The 16,618-nt window shown below is 40.2% G+C and overlaps 4 protein-coding genes across 6 annotated transcripts; 2 read left to right on the plus strand and 2 right to left on the minus strand.

Annotated features, from left to right (window-relative positions):
- The first annotated feature begins 426 nt into the window (after positions 1-426).
- Positions 427-5,124, plus strand: LOC117788847 (leucine-rich repeat-containing protein 58). The gene is made up of 3 exons (XM_034627751.1): positions 427-1,314; positions 4,151-4,367; positions 4,429-5,124. Exons 1-3 carry the CDS (start codon positions 794-796, stop codon positions 4,804-4,806), a joined length of 1,116 nt encoding a protein of 371 aa, XP_034483642.1. The 5' UTR covers positions 427-793; the 3' UTR covers positions 4,807-5,124.
- Positions 5,125-6,395: 1,271 nt separating this feature from the next.
- On the minus strand, positions 6,396-11,345 carry LOC117791674 (serine/threonine-protein phosphatase 4 regulatory subunit 2). Of its 2 annotated transcripts, none has more exons than XM_034631498.1 (4): positions 11,224-11,345; positions 9,126-9,388; positions 8,856-9,044; positions 6,396-8,801 (listed from the first exon to the last, which is right to left on the minus strand). In XM_034631498.1, exons 2-4 carry the CDS (start codon positions 9,340-9,342, stop codon positions 7,186-7,188), a joined length of 2,022 nt encoding a protein of 673 aa, XP_034487389.1. In that variant the 5' UTR covers positions 9,343-9,388; positions 11,224-11,345; the 3' UTR covers positions 6,396-7,185. The 2 variants fall into 2 exon arrangements, with proteins under 2 accessions (XP_034487389.1, XP_034487382.1); XM_034631491.1 differs by having other exon boundaries at positions 8,856-9,047.
- An 817-nt stretch (positions 11,346-12,162) lies between these two features.
- On the plus strand, positions 12,163-15,491 carry LOC117793552 (transcription factor grauzone). 2 transcript variants are annotated; one of them, XM_034633898.1, is made up of 5 exons: positions 12,163-12,352; positions 12,422-12,884; positions 13,254-13,719; positions 14,274-14,486; positions 14,572-15,491. In XM_034633898.1, exons 1-5 carry the CDS (start codon positions 12,230-12,232, stop codon positions 15,110-15,112), a joined length of 1,806 nt encoding a protein of 601 aa, XP_034489789.1. In that variant the 5' UTR covers positions 12,163-12,229; the 3' UTR covers positions 15,113-15,491. The 2 variants fall into 2 exon arrangements, with proteins under 2 accessions (XP_034489789.1, XP_034489790.1); XM_034633899.1 differs by having other exon boundaries at positions 13,260-13,719.
- LOC117793553 (dnaJ protein homolog 1) lies at positions 15,426-16,555 on the minus strand. The gene has a single exon (XM_034633901.1). The coding sequence runs from the start codon at positions 16,452-16,454 to the stop codon at positions 15,504-15,506; it is 951 nt and encodes a 316-aa protein (XP_034489792.1). The 5' UTR covers positions 16,455-16,555; the 3' UTR covers positions 15,426-15,503.
- Positions 16,556-16,618: the final 63 nt, after the last annotated feature.

Raw genomic sequence — 16,618 nt, forward strand, 5'->3', positions numbered from 1 at the left:
ATAAATTATAGTTCGAATAGATGCGTAAAAAAACACAAAAATGCTAATTTATAAGGCAATAGTTTGTAAATGTTGCGAGTTTGTTTATTTATTAAGAATTATTATTATATATACTGCAAACTTCACATATTTGTAAATTATTTTTCACATGCTATTTCAGTTCAACTTCTCGATTGACCCACGTCCAGCGATGTCCACCTTTGGCCGCTCGTGGGTAATGAAACTGTTGTCCATGCTTTAGCCCATGCTTAGCCGAGCTTCCACTGTGTGTGTGTGTGTGTGTACAATGTACGTATGTATGTATATGTTTATTATATGTATATTACGCATACGCCTGTTGGGCCTCGTGCGCAACGAAGACCGAGAATCGGCATCGCAGAAACAGAAACAGCTGAGGAGTTGAATTGAGTTGAGGCATCGGCATTTGCCGTTTGCCGCAATCAGTCATCGGTTAGCTCTGGTTGCTGGTGCTGTGGTGGCTAAGCGCGCATTCCGTCTTTCTACAAATAAAATCTATACATATTTTTTTAAGCTGACGTTGACGTGCTTTTTGTTGTTGTTTTTGTTTGATTCGGTGGATTTTACGCCGTAGATCGGCAATTGTTAAACAAAAAGCGAGCAATGCGATCGTGATTCGTATAGAAACGGTTGAATAACAAAAACATACATACATATTATAAATAAATACTTAACAAAAAAGAAATAATATATATATATACATATATATATATATATAAAGCAGAAGGTATTGGACATTTAATAAACTAACGCCAGTTGTGATTCGATCTTCGAGATGGAGCTCTATACGTCGGACAGCTCGGACACGGACTCGCGGGAGCAGAAAACGATCGATTTTGGTCGCATGAATTTGGATGTGGTAACACTCGAGGATCATCTAAGTTCCCCCCACAAGGCATTGGTCAAGTCGAGCGGCGACATCGAGACTCTGCTGCTCAACCATAATCGTTTGGTGGGTTTACCCAGCATGTTGCAACAGTTTGTCAATATCAAAATACTTGATTTGAGCTCAAATGCCATCACCCAATTGCCAGATGCGATTTGTCAATTGCCATTGGTGACGCTCATCGTGAAGAACAATCTGTTGACCAACTCATCGTTGCCAAAGTCATTGCTGAGCAAACTAAGTGGAAATAATCATGCTGCTGGCACATCTTCCTTAAAGGAGCTCAATTTGAGTGGCAATCAATTGACGCACTTTCCGGAACAGGTCACCGAACTGCGACAGCTCAAGTATCTGTATTTGGGCGGCAACAAGATCTCGAGTATCTCCAAGGATATTTGGAAGATGCAAAGGTAAACAGAAATCAATAAGTATTATCAAACATACCCTGTCCTGCTTTCTCTCTCTCTCTCTCCCCTTCCCCTCTCTTTCAGTGTCTTAGTTCCTGTCTAAGTCAGAGTCAGAGTGAGTTGACGTCTTTTTGCTGATCGCCGAAAGATTAACAGCTGCCCAAGCATCTCTCATTTTTCTTCGTCTCTCGCAGTCTTAATGGCCCCCCAACTGATCTGTCTGTGTCTTATCTTCTGTGGTCTTCTCTTTTCCTCTATTACGATCAGTCTAGCCCCAACCTCTCTTACGCTCTTCGAGTCAGTCTTTCCCTCACTCTCTTGCTATCTGTCTTTTTGTCTATCTGTTAACTAATCTTGAATGCAATACAAAACAACTTTTATCTCCGTGAAATAAATCAGCAATTTAACGTTAATCTTCCACAATCACTACTTTACAGTGATCCCTTACGATCTCTGTCGATCACTACTTTCTTTATAATCGTACGGTCAAGATCTTTTATGATTCCGATTAATACCTTCTTTTTTCACCTAACTTTTTCTGATATGTTTCTTTCAGTTATCTATCCCCATCGATCACTGATGATCATTTCGTGTTGTTTATAGAGTCTTACCAATCTCGGCTTTCTCTTTGCCCCCCTTGCATGATCACTTCAATATATTTCCCGCGATCTTTTTTAAATCACTACCTTTATTTCTCACTCTTTTCCTGTCCATTCCCTTCTTATGTTTTTGAGGGGTCACCTTCGATCTGGAACGATCAGTTATTACTCTCTGTGTGCATTTTCGCTACTTTTAAGTTATGCTGTTTGATCTTGTTTGTTATTTGACTTTCCTACACTGATAAAAAGAATGTTCTAATATCAAGATTTTGGTCTCAGAACTAAGATTTTTGGTCTAAAAAATGCGTCGGGAAAATAAAATTCTTAAGATAATAGAACACATCTTGATTTTAAGACATTATAAATAAGACCAAGTTCTTATTTCAAGAATAAATGTTCTTAAAATTAAAATCAAAAAATAAAATAAATAAAAATTATTTTTGTATATTTTTATTTTTTTTATTTTTAAATTTTAATTTATTTTGATTTTATTCTGCTTTAGTAGTTTTATAAATGTTATTTAAATTTCTTACGAGTGGGACTCGAACCGCCGCCTACTGCTTCACAACTGAAGCGGCCTTTCTAACCAGAGCGCCACGGGGCCGCCATTTGTTTGATACGAAATAGTACCTATATATACTTTTCTAACAATTTAAGATTTTTATTCTTATCGTCAGAGTTTAAGATTTTTTAGATAAATAATCTTAGTTTTAGTAATTTGGTCTTAAAATAATCTTATTTTAAGAACAAAATATTTAAGATGAAAGTTCTTGATTTTAGAAGTTGGTCTTTTTCTCAGTGTAGGCATTCGGATGATCTCTTACTATCTCCTACGATTTACCTCGTCCTTTTGATTTTGTCTACATCGGAAAATGAAGTTCAATCTGTTGTGTAAAATGTTTCCCTTCAACCCACTTCAGAACCCATTAATCGAATAGTTAAGCGCCAATTACTCCCCACCCGTTCCAAATGCCATTCGGCAATCCACAAGCGTAAAACTGATGTTGTTGTCAAGCGTATCACGACGAGATTCCTATGACTAGGGGCAGATCTGTGAGGGAACTTATACACAAACACACTCAGTCCTCCGATCGGACTGATAAGAGACACTTTCGAGTGCCTCGGAGCGGGCATTGTAAAACCAAAAACGTATCGAAAACACGTACTTGATAAAGGTACATATATGCATATATAGAGACGCATGTCTACAATATACACACACGATTATGTGTGTGGGTATGGGTATATTTATAATAATACAATTAGCACAAAATAACACAATAATAAATAAACAAAAGAGCCTATATAGAATTACTTATCAGACCAAACTTCGTGACCAAAGTCAAGAGATTACAGTCTGGTAAAACCTACTGCCACCCTAAGGAATAACAACACGTAACTAGCCAAACAGATAGCAAAAGTTCTATTATCACAGAGGTTTAACTAAGGTATTGGCATTCATACTATCACATTTTCCGCGCTCATTTATCACAGACGATTAGTTGCTCACCCATGCCTTCCACAATATAACTTGTCTATAAGAAATGAATCATCCAACTGTACCACAACCCAATAGAAAACCAACGCAAATCCATTTAAAATTCTCATTGAACGGTAGCTTATCATATCAACAGGATTATTTCGGGAATCATTCGAAACCCTACACTTCATTTGAAATCAGATGAGCCTCTTTAAGTCTGCTTTTACAAAACAACTGCCCTATATGGTATAAGCAAGTTAAGCCCTATATCAACCGTACAGGATCCCTAAGGAAGTTCTCTTTAAACATATTTCCATCATATCAAGCGAATTAATTAGGGAAATTTTCGTCAGTCTCATTTCATAGCATTTCAACCGTACAAACCTCATTGTAGCCCTACCGAAACCTTTTCGAATTCTTCCATTTCTGATACTCTCTAAGTCCCATCTGACTATACCAAAAGAAATCCCTCGAAAAGCCTTCCTTTAAAAAACAACATAGCCCAGTAAAACTCGTAAAAAATTTATTTAATCATATCAATAAAATTCTTTTAGGACTCAACTAAACTAAAACCCAAGATAAGTATGTAGAGCCCAATCGAACCCCTATTAAAGTCTTTTTTGAATCCTGTTTGATAACGTCACGATACCAATTAAAGCCCAACGAAACTCCTTTACATTCTAAGGTAGAATTTCTAACGTAAATCTTTTGAATTACTTACTAATCAATCTCTCTTCATCCCTACTCTCTTTTCAAACAGTTTGCACGTACTTTCCCTTGGCGGCAACCTGATTAGCGAGGTGGCTGAGTCGGTAGGATCGCTGAGTCAGCTGCAAGCACTCGTGCTCTGTGACAATCTCATCGAGCATCTGCCCATGAGCATTGCGCGTCTGAAGAACCTTAAGTCGCTGCTGTTGCACAAGAATAGACTTAAGCACTTGCCCAAGGACATTGTGGCGCTGAAGAACCTAACCGAGGTGAATATTTGAATCTTTTTGAGCTGTACCTCAACTCAAGCTGCCTTCTTTTCTCTTACAGCTGAGCTTGCGTGATAATCCGTTGGTGGTGCGTTTCGTGCAGGACATGGCCCTGAAGCCACCGACGCTATTGGAGCTGGCTGGACGCATTGTCCGGGCAAGTGGACAGCGACCGGGACCGGAGGATGTACCTCGCACTCTTGTGGAGTATCTAAATAGCGCCAATTGTTGTGTCAATCCGAATTGCAAGGGCGTCTTCTTTGACAATCGTGTGGAGCATATTAAATTTGTCGATTTCTGTGGCAAATACAGGGTGCCCTTGTTGCAGTACCTCTGCTCCTCCAAATGCATTGAGCCCGAGAGGCCAACGAGGGCTACGTCCAGCAGCAATGCCAACGCCAGCAGCGGCTTCATGATGCGCAAGGTATTGCTCGGCTAGAGGCGAGACATCATCATGAGCCACCTGTGGTGTTCCGGGACCGAACAACTGTTCGACGTGTCGCTGCCCACCGATTTGGTGAGGACCTCCAAATCCATTGTCGGCTGTATGGTCCCCTCACCATCCTCCCACTCTACTGCTGCGGCCCAAATTACGGCCACACTCTCCGCTAACCCATTGGCTTTATCACAATTACCAAAATTTCCAATTTGCCAATTTGCCAAATGCATTTTTTGTTCATTGTTATTGTTATGATATTGTACATAAACCCGATATGAAATATATAGAACCGCATATATAAATCAAAAATTTATATTATGCAATAACCGTCTGATTTGTAGAACCCAAACCGGAAACGTATCCAAAATACATTTTTCTTCAAGAGCTGAAAATTGAAACTTTTGCATCAGTACATTTTCGGTACATATTTTCAAGCATTATTTTTTTCTGCATTTATATAAAACAAATAGCACAAATTTTTACTTGTAAAGTTGCTAGGCCAAACCAACTTCCAACATTCATAACTTTGTCAAAATTGATTATGGCTTGGCCTCTAAATTCATTCTGCTTTCAAATTTATGCAGTCGATTTCCCCTTAGGTTCTTTGAAAGTTCAAAATTTTTAATCTTGCCCCTGTTAGATACAGCAGAGGAATTTGTCTGGGAGAGAGGCGGGTTATTGTTTATAAGTCCAATTTGTCAAATATAACAGAAAGAGCTCGTTCAGCCAAGTGATAGTTTTAATGAAAAAAACTAATTATATAACAGAATTTGAAATTTGAATTTGAAAAATTTTAGGATGTCGTTTTATAATAAATATGACATCGAAATAAACAGACCTAGGGCAAAAACGAACAAATTTAAAAATATTTGAATGCAGAATGTATTAAGAGGCCAAATCATGATCAAAATGATATTCTGCTTGAAAATCGGTTCAGTTTTGATCAAGTTATGACAGTTTTAAGTTGTTCAGACTGCGGATTTAACCACTTTACAAGTCAAAATTTTTGTTCAATTTCACATGATTTTTTACAAAAAAAATGAAAGGTCTCAGAATCAAGTTTAAAGTGTTGTTTTATACTAATTACGATACAAGGAGTTGATTAAAAGTGAAAACTTGAGATTTAAAATTTTGAATTTTCGAAATTTCAAAGGGGGGACCCTTACCGATTACCATCGAAATCGAATTTTGGTCGAAAATAATAAAATTTTCTAAATGAACAAAATTTGAATGCAGAATAAATTTAGAGGCCAAATCATGATTAAAATGACATTCCGTTTGAAAATCTATTCAGTTTTGATCAAGTTATGACAGTTGAAAGTTGGAAAACTCTTTGACTTAGCAACTTTACCCACAACCGTACCGGTACAAACGTTTCGGTATTCGGTTCATAACAGAGAATTTTCATTCGGTTACGGTTTCAGTTCCGGTACTAAAAATAAAACGGTTAGTTTCGGTTAATGGTTCCGGTTCCGGTCTTATTCCTGCATAAAACCATTACTTTTTATCGCAGAAGTTATGACTTGCAACCTATGGACTTGAACCCAAAAAAGTACACTCAAAAAATATAAAAAAAGGGATGCCAAAAATTGAGAATTTATATAGATAGTTTATTTTGCATTCTGAGAAACATTCATATCTATTCTTAATTGCCCATTATTGATAAAAAACAAATAAAAAACAGAAAAGATAGACATAAATAAAAATAAAAAAAGGGATAAGACGGGGAAAAGTAACTTAAATACTGCGAGTTCAATTATAGTATACGGGCAAGTAAATTAAATAAGCTGGATCTAATTTGATGTTCTTTAAAAGTTGATTACGAGAAACAAAAATGGATAAACATGAACTGAGAATTGTCAGATTGATCAACTTAGAAAAACATTATTCTCCGATCATTTAACTTGAATGCCAACGGAACTCTAATACGAAACATAAAATGCTTCAACTTACAATACAAGTACATATATGTATACGTAAATAAATGTATGTATGTGGATGTGTTGGCCTACAATTTACAACTATGCGAGAGGTACGTAGAGGCTGAAATGTTAAACCAAAATCTCATAATCGTTGTATTCAATTCGATTTAATGGATCTTGGCCATTGAGCCTGAATGTACCTACTGTTTGGGGAGGGGACTGGAAGGGAAGGATCCGACGTATCCTAGTTAATGAATGTTATATGCTTTATTGTGTCTGGATGCCGTGTGTTGTCTCTTAAGGTATTTAATTGGGTATTATTGAGTAGGATGTGTGTCGCTCTCTGTGTCTGGTGGAGATAAGGAGTTACTTTTGTCTGATACTCGTAATGCTATTTATGCGGAGTAGTAGTTGAAAGTAGTCATAATAGACGCATGGAATTGTTGCTGTTGCTGCTCTATTGATCCATCACCTCCTGGCTGGTATCATCCACCTCCATGGCAGCTGGCTCATCTTTGGCAACCTCATCGGTGGCCATATCCCCAGCACCGCCAGCAGCTCCACTCTCAGCCATGACAACCTCCTCCACGGCTGCCGATGGCGAGGTCCGTGTATTCTCCTCCTCCTCGGCAGGTGTATCCTCCATGGGCTGGTCATTCAATGCCAATGTGGGCGTTGCACTAGCTACAAAATTACCCACATCCGCGTCAGTCGGCGCGGCAGTTGCAACAGTTGCTGCGGCGCCGGCGGCGACAGTCGGTGGTGGTGACTGCGGCGTGGCCACCTCATCGGTCTCAATGGGCACAGCAGGGGCAGCCCCTTCAGCTGGAGCGGGAGCAGAAGCAGTGACAGGAGCAGCTGCATCATCAACAGGAGCCACATCGGCAACTGATTCTGCTGGAGCAGCAGCTTCAGCCACGGCAGTCTTGGTCTGATCCTCCTTCTTCTCTGCAGCTGACGACGTGGCAGCAACAGAAACAACTGCAGCATCTGCAGTTTCCTTGGCCGGCTCGACGTCGGCCTTAATCTCAGTCTTTTCAGTGTTGGTCTCATTGATGTCTGCTTTCGAATTGGCCTCCAATTCAGTGTCAGTCTTGGCATCAACTTCAGCAGTGGACACCACATCATCCGCATCCTTTTCTGTTGTGGCCTTTGGCTCAGCAGCTGTTGACTCGGTTGCAGCTTTCTCTGGCGTTGCTGTTGCTGTTGCCTGTTTCTCTGACTTATCAGCTGCTTCCGGTTTCAGCAGTTCAGCTGTAGTCTCCTTTTCCTCGACAGCAGCTGAAGCCGATTCATCGGATTTCTTCTCAGCCAGCTCAACTGTTAATGGCTTCTCCACTTTCTCAGATGATTCCAGCTCCTGTTTCTCAATGATCTTTGTCTGCTTATCGACTGTGGCCTGATCAACTGCATCAGTTGATTCTTTCTTAGCTGGACTATCAGCAGATGAATCTTTAACTGCTTCTGCAACCACATCAGATTCGGCATCTGCTGGAATGTCGTTGGCTGTCTCAGTCGACACCTTGAGCTCATTATTGCCATTGAATGGTTTCTTGGCCTTCGAATCCTCCTCATCATCGGGCTCCTCAATCTCAGTTGCCTCGGCAACGGCAACGGCGTCAGTCTCAGTTTCGTCCGACTTTGGGAATTCAGTTGCCTCTTCGGCGGCATCCACAGCATCTGTTGCTTCAGCTGCATCAGTAACATCTGCATCAGCATCAGCTTGATCTGCCTCTGGTTTACTCTCGATGGGCTCATCGTCCGGATCATCATTATCATTGGCATTGGCGTTGGCCTCATCGCGTTGCTCGTTGTCATCGTAATCGAGCTTGGCCTTCTTGGCCTTTGGCTGCACAGGAGCATCGTCAGAGCGTGGACAGTTGGCTTTGAGGGCACCACTGTTGGTCTCCTCACTGCAACCGTTGCGTTCATCCACATTGTTAAAAATATTCTCATTCTCCATTTCGATATCGATGTTAACCTCCAGCGAGAGATCTCCATTGCCCACAGAATCCAATGAATCACCGTTCTCGCTCTCAGTCCGCTTGCGTCCCGGATCGATAGTGCTGACCACTGCAGACAATCAAATAAGTAAATGATTTTTAAAAGCTGAATTCAATTTCTTACCCAATATATTCTTCTCAAGAGCGCGCATAAACTTGTCAATGCGTGAATATTGCTTGCGAGGATCGATGAGAAGCTCGCAGAGACGCTGCACGGTGAAAGGTGCCGCATTGAATAGATCGAGACGCTCCAAAAGCGATGACTTCATTGTCTCATAGTTGAATGGATCCACATTTGGATAGTTGGGGATTTCTACTGAATATCATCATGAAAAACGTGGGATTTATAAATAAAAAACGACATGAAATTTAGATAAACAATTTTCCCATTTACCCTCGAGACGCTGAGAGTCCTCATTAAAGTGCTTGATTACACTGAGCAGCTTCTCACGGAACAGATACTTGAGGCTGGACCATTTGAACATGGTGTCACCAGTTTTGGCCACATATTGCAAATAATCCTCCAGCTCCTTGGGTATCTCCTTCTGCTTGAGACGCGTGAAACGCTCCAAAATTTGTAAAATCTCCTCGCTGTTCTCCATGGTCACCATTTAAGCTTAAATTGGCGTGAAAACGTAAAACTGCAAAAGATGCTGGCTAAAATAAAAAAAACAACACAATGCGAGATTAGGATATTTTGATATTGATACCGATAATATTGATAGCAATGACGCTGTTATCGATGATGGTGATGTTGTTAAGGACGCTTATTACTTGGAAGTAATTAAACCGCCCGCCGGCCAACAAAATTGCGATTGAAAATTTTTCTCGCTGCGTATAGAGACACAAAAAGCCGAAAGGAAAAACTGCAACTTTGCTCCCGACTTCCTCAACTCTCTAAAAGAGAATGACCGTATTGATGGCTGTGTGTGTGCATGCATGGGTGTGTGTGTGTGACAGCGCTATGCGAGGCACATTGTGTGTGAGTGAACGCGATAGGTATATGCGCCGAATCAGCAACACTGCACAGTGGACAATTTTTAGCTTTTTCTGCCTTCATTTAATAATCTATCAACCAAGCAGATTTTTATAGTTTCTAATATATGTATATGTATTCTCTGTAGTATTATTGGTTTTTTATCGGTTTACATTTGTTGTTTACCAAGATATCTGAACCAAACTAGTTCATTCATAGTAAATTTGCATTTTCCAAAGTATATTTCTTTGCAATACGAAAAAATTTCGCATGAAAATTTCACACAATTACATCAAGTACTGTTTGCTTGAAACAGATGAGATATTAGCCAAAATATTCAACATAATAATCTTTTTTCATATTATTATTAGATTGTGATTTTTAACAATAAAATAAACAAACGCTTGATGTACTTGGTAAACAGGCCATAAAATGGACATTCAAAGAAAAGTAGTGTTGGTAAACGGTCCATAACAGTGAAGTTGCACGAAACAACATTAAAAGAGTACATTTTGTATGAAAACTTTAAAATTCAATTAAAAATAAACCAGTTGAGTCTTCAAACTAATTCTTACGACTAAATTCATGATAAATCGAACTCTTCTTTGGGGTTTTTTTTTTAAATTTTTTTTAGTTGGCCCAGGCTAATATCCCGTTACTTAGGCTTTTGTATGCATTGGAATCGAAAAAATTGCCTTAATTTGCATACTTGTGAAATATGCGCAAATTCCCCATAGTACATTGTCAGGCGCTTCGTGTCGCCCCCGAGTCGCGACGCGTCGTCTATTGCAGACTACGAACTGAAGCTTCGTATGCAACTAGAGTTTCCGAGAACCTGCATTAACTAGGCAATGCGCCGGCCGACGAAGACGATGCCAAGAGAGAAAAAAAAAGGAAGAATACCGATAGAGCAATAGCAAGAGCGAGACAGAGCGGGGGAAACACACTCACACACCCACACACATGCACACACTTGGCAACTGCGATTTAAAACTACAAATTTGAGAGCAATTCAAATGAGCGCCACCAGTGTCAGAATGTCGGAGAGTTCATCTGGGCGATTGGTGGAGGATTCTTTTCCAAAGATTCGCAAAACAAAAACTAGTTATTTTCACAAGCTTACACACACACACATGCAAGCAGACATCGTGCGTGCTTGTGCGTGTCTGTCTGCTTGTGTGTGTGTGTGTGTCTCTCTGTGTCTGTGTTTTTGCAAGTCGGCGACTCTCGCGGCAGCAGACACTAAAAACTAAACCGCTGTTGCAGCTGCAAAAAGACACACATATGCAACCAAACACATACACATGCACATTTACATGCCACCAGACATATGTACATACATATGTACATATGAAAATCGGTACTTTTTTTTGTTGGCTTTTGCGCGACGCTTTTTGCAGGCGCCCTAAAATTCGGTATTCATGGCGGCATTCCAGTTGTATTATGCCGCTATGGTTAACATTTGTTAGCAACAATTTGTTGACGGTGAACTTAAAATACGAACACGAAAACTTACCTGCACTCACTGCTGCGACACTTTCGACACTATATCACAATTATGCTTCTCTTAAATTTGCAATTAAAATTATTTATTTATTGTTAGTTGCACCGCCTACTCCGTAAGCTGTATAGTTATCGTTATCGTTACGTAGAGTGTATCGTTTTATGGTTGCCACACCACTTGGATCCCACAAAAAAAAGTTACCGATAATTTGAATGTTTCAATTTCATAAAAATGACAACAGCCTGGCAGCTCTCTATAACGCGCGCGCATTTTAAAATTTTAACAAAAATTTGCTTAAAAAAAAATTAAAGCAAATATGCCAAATCCAATGAAATTCGAAACTTGATAAACTAAATGATTCTGTGAAGGCTTAAAGTTCAAAAACCTTTGGGGGGAGGAGTTACGAAATTAACTTTACAAAATATATCAGAAAACCGACAAAGTTTTAAATTTCTGAATTAAAATTGTAACTTCCCTCTTCGAGGGTGGGACGAACTTCCAACATTCATAAAAAATATCACCTTATTTTTATCTGATATCGAATTTAAATGATTTCATCATAATTGCTTTTTTTGAACAATTACTCTCTGTTGTTTAAACTTGGAATAGCGCGCCGGTTGCATGATCCTTATCGAAAGTCACCGAGTTGTACTATCGATAAGTTTGAAAGTCGTTAAATGCATATTTACACTATGTTAAATATATCGGAACTTGCTGTTAACATAGCATAGCGATATTTTCACTACTTGTATATCGATGTTTGTTATTTAAGGAAAAATTGCATATATAATGTTTAAGTAATAAATATATTTAATAATATAATGATAAACTCAATTATCCTAAACATACTAATGCAAAAAATATAAAATATATGGAATAAGTCGATATACCGATATATCGCTGAATTTTCAATTCAAAGTCGATATATTGATAATTTGATGAGCCATCCCTAAATAAATCCAAACAATTGAAATAGTTTTATGAACAATTTATGAATTTATGTTGAAAACGCCGCAACATGATCTGTCGCTTGTGTTTAAGAAACATAAACTCAAACCATGCAGTCTACCTGTTTGAAACCGACGATACACTAGCCGAATCCAAGTTGCTCAAAATGATAGCAAAGTTCCTCCAACTCGAAGTAAGATTTAAGTGTTTACATTGTAAAATAGATCCAATTAGATTGCCAGCAATTGTTCTTGGACTACAGATAATGCCGGATGATAACATCTCGACAAACATTTGCCACGAGTGCTGTGAGCATTTGGAGGACTTCAACAATTTCTGGCAGCTGGTGGAACAAAAACAGGGCACACTCAAAAAGGAATTCCTCAACGTGGACGTCGACTGTGTAGCCCTGAAATGGACAGGCGGCATCGATGTGGACGTCAGCATCGACGAGCTGCCGCTGGTGGCCGATGAGATGGACGAGAAGCCACTGGACATACACAATCTCAGCCTGCTTGGCAGCGTACTCGATGTCAATGTGGACAGTGTCGAGGTGGCGCCTTCACAGCAATCATCGCATCGCAAGGAACTGATGCCACTGAACGCAGCTGGACATGATTCTGATCCGGATGAGAAGCCCATAATCGATGACAGCAGTGATCACAGTGCGGGCAACTTCCCCTCCTCCTCCTCCTCATCCTCCGACGATGATAATGATGATGATGGTGAGTACACAGAGAGAAAAAATGTAAGACGGTCTCTATTTTTTGATTTTTAAATTAAAGTTACAAAATAACAAAAAGATTACGAATAATTTAATATTTTTAATTAAAAAAAAATAGTTGCAAAATAAGTTATTTTTTTATTTTTAAATAATAATAGTACTAACAATTAAATATAAGCTTAAGAATTAAAGTGAAATGTTGAGTTGAATTTATTTATTGCATTGATATTTGGGTCTTCAAAAATCGTGCTTGAAATTAGATTGAATTCCTTGACTTTAGTAATTCAAATTCTAGTGAGTAATCCATATTAAGTTGTGATGCTTTAAGTACGAGATACTTGATTATTTCAATCTTTGCATCTATTGACAGATGAAGTGCCCCTGGTGAAGCTGCAGCACAAACTGAAACCGAAGCGAAAAGTTCGCGCCCCGCGTCGCAAGCAACGCACCTTGACCCTGGCCCAGGAGCTGGATCAGCTGCTCGAGGAGAGCAACGTGGACAACGGCAATAAAGTGCGGCGCAAGAAAGTAACAAACACAAATACACACACGCCAACCGATTCACAGAAGGATGAACTGGAGGCGGCAATGGAACGGCGTCCGAAGGGCTGTTCCCGTGCCCAACTTTCGAAACGCTACGAGGAGGCGATTGCCAGTTACATGAGTGCCGACTGTGATCTGTGCGACTTCAGTGCCAAGTACCTGTCCCAGCTGAAAGTCCACTTTCTTGAGGTGCATCAACAGGACGCGTATCTCAAGTGCTGCAACAAGGTCTTCAATCGACCCTCCAAGCTAATGGATCACATACGCAAGCACATCAATCCCAAGCTCTTCACGTGAGTTCGACAAACTCTTGTCAACTATATTTCAAACCTGAACTCATTAATAATATGCAAAAAGAGTATTATGTAATAGACATGAGGAAATATCTTTGTTTCTATTAAGCTTATGTCTATTTTACCCTGTCCGCTTATACAAACGTGTCGATCTCAGAGACTTTAAGAGCTTACAACTCTAAATTTAATATGAACTCAGTGCAAGTTTATTTAAAAAATCAAATTCCACGGCCACTGCATCCAAATATCGAAAATAAACTTTAATTACAAGAACAACTTTTAAGCTAAAGTCTTGAGTTTTAAGATTGAGATTCTTGCTTTACTCGTATCTAAAGAAACAACAAAGTTTATCATATTACACTATCATTTTGATGTAGTAGTCCGTTTTCAACCAAAGCACCTAAGCAACATGACTCAACTACTATACTGCACAAATTTCAGCCTTCTAGCTCTTACCGTTTGCTAAGAATATCCTAGGATATCCAAGAGTAGTCATGCCCTTCTCGACTTAAGTGTTCTATTGTTATTATATTTAAATTATACACTTTTTATAGGTGCTCCATCTGCAACAAATCGTTGAACTCGCAGGACTATCTGGCCACGCATATAGAAACGGTGCACAATAAGGTTGCCAAGATTGGCAAGGTGTTGAATTATCCGTGCTCCAAGTGCGAGCGTACCTTTAGCAGCGAGCGTCGTCTGGCCAATCATGTGATGAAGCATGACACGGATCAATTGGAGCACAGTTGTCAGATTTGTGAAAAGAGGTGTGTGTGTGTGTGTGTGTGTGTGCGACTGCTTAAATCTGTGCATCTTGCTCTAACTCATGTAGTGGCTTCTCTTTTTTCACAGATTTGCCAATGTGCATCGACTGAGACGGCACATTCAATCCATACACGAGGATCTGCATCCACATGTCTGCGATACTTGTGGCAAAAAGTTTAAGTTTAAGCCCTCGTTTGAACGTCATCTGCTGGAGCACCAAGGTGTCGTCTCACCTGCCATGGAGTGTCCCGTCTGCGGTGTGTGGCTGAAGAATGAGCACAGTCTGCGATTGCATCGCTTTACCCATGATAGCACCAATACCGTCTGTCCGCATTGCTCCAAGACGTGCAGTTCCCGTACCGCGTTGCGTGCCCACGTTGAATATGCCCACAAATTGACGACGAGTCTACAGTGCACGTATTGTGAGAAGAGCTTCAAGCAGCAGCGTAATCTGGATGAGCACATGGCCATACATACCGGATTGCAGCTATACAATTGTCCGCATTGTCCCAAGGAATGTCGTTCCCGTTCCAACATGTATGTGCACATCAAGCAACGACATGCAGATGAATGGCTCAAGGCCAAGATGGCCCGATCCCATAACCCACAATTCAAGCCACATGCCTAGGATTAGTTTAAGTTTAGTTTACCTTAGCTCTTACATACCCTGGTCGAGGGTATATTAAGTTGTAAAGTATATATATTTATGATCAGCATAAAAAAACCAAATCAATATAGCCATTTCCGTCTGTCTGTCACTTCGTTTATATGAACGAAAGCATCTCAGAAACGTTAAGAGCTAGATGTACCAAATAGCGCATTTTTAAAGCTACAGAATTGAGAGTTTTTCACACATGATCAATTTCCAAGTACCTAAGGAACTGGACCAGGGTATCTCATAGTCGAGCAGTGTCGACTATAGCTTTCGTACTTGTTATTGAGTTTAGTTTGCTTAGAAATTTTACCATTTGACAAGGAATTTACATTAATATACGATTACTCAAGAATTAGAAATATGTTCAACAGTTGGGCAATAGCTCCTCCAAGGATGCGACCAGGCGATGAGGTAACTTGTCAGGGAATTCAATATCAAATTTGAGACAAAGTGAACCTCGTTGTGATGGATTCTTTGAATAGGGCAGACCACGATCTTTGAATTTCTTCACAGTATGCGGTGTAATTATCTCGCCGTTGCTCTTGAAGACGTGTGTTTCACCCTGGAGCGTGGGCACGTCAATAGTGGCGCCACAAAGCGCCTGCTTCAATGAGATGCGAGCAGTGAAATGGATGTCGCTGCCATCGCGCTTGAACAACGGATGCGGCTTGTCCCGTATGATGAACACTATGTCCGCCGGGATGCGATTGGGCGACTCGTCGCCCTCTCTGCTGAATGTTACCTTTGTTCCCGATTTCCAGCCGGGTTTTATCTCAATGCTGAGCATCTTTGTCTCCTTGCGTGGCAGACTGTGGCCGACGATTCGTATACGTGATATTTGCATTTTCTTGCTGCATCCACTGTTTATGTCCTCGAGGGAGACATAGAGCTCGTGCTCTATGGGGGGATCCTGTTCCAGCCGGCATTCCTGCTTTCCCCGCGGACTGTTGTCAAAATCCATGTCAAAGGCTTCGCCAAATATATCTCGCGGTTCAAAGGAGCCAAAGAATTGGGCGAATGTTGCTCGGGGATCGCCATGGAATTGATATGTTCGTCGTGAGCTGCTGGAATCGCTTTGATGATCGGGTATGCCGTGCTGAAGCCCATCTTCGCCGTACTGATCGTATATGTCGCGTTTCTTTTTATCCGAGAGCACCTCGTAGGCTTCAGCGACCTCTTTGAAACGTTCTCCAGCTTCTTTAGTCTTGTTTTTGTCCGGGTGATATTTCAACGCCAATTTCCGGTACGCTTTTCGAATCTCGTCGTCTTTGGCATTGCGACAGATGCCAAGAGTCTTGTAAAAATCCTTGCCCATCGCTGATAGTCCTTTCTTATTCTGATTTCAGCGTACTTTTTCATACAAATATTTTTTCGTCGCTCTGACAGTTGTCAAAATTCCGAACATACTAAATGAGACTCCAAACTTTGATCTGACACATTTTTGAATTATTGCTCTCAAATTGTAAGGACTATATATCG

The sequence above is a fragment of the Drosophila innubila genome, chromosome X (genome assembly GCF_004354385.1).
Source record: "Drosophila innubila isolate TH190305 chromosome X, UK_Dinn_1.0, whole genome shotgun sequence".
Classification (NCBI taxonomy): Eukaryota; Metazoa; Arthropoda; class Insecta; order Diptera; family Drosophilidae; genus Drosophila; species Drosophila innubila.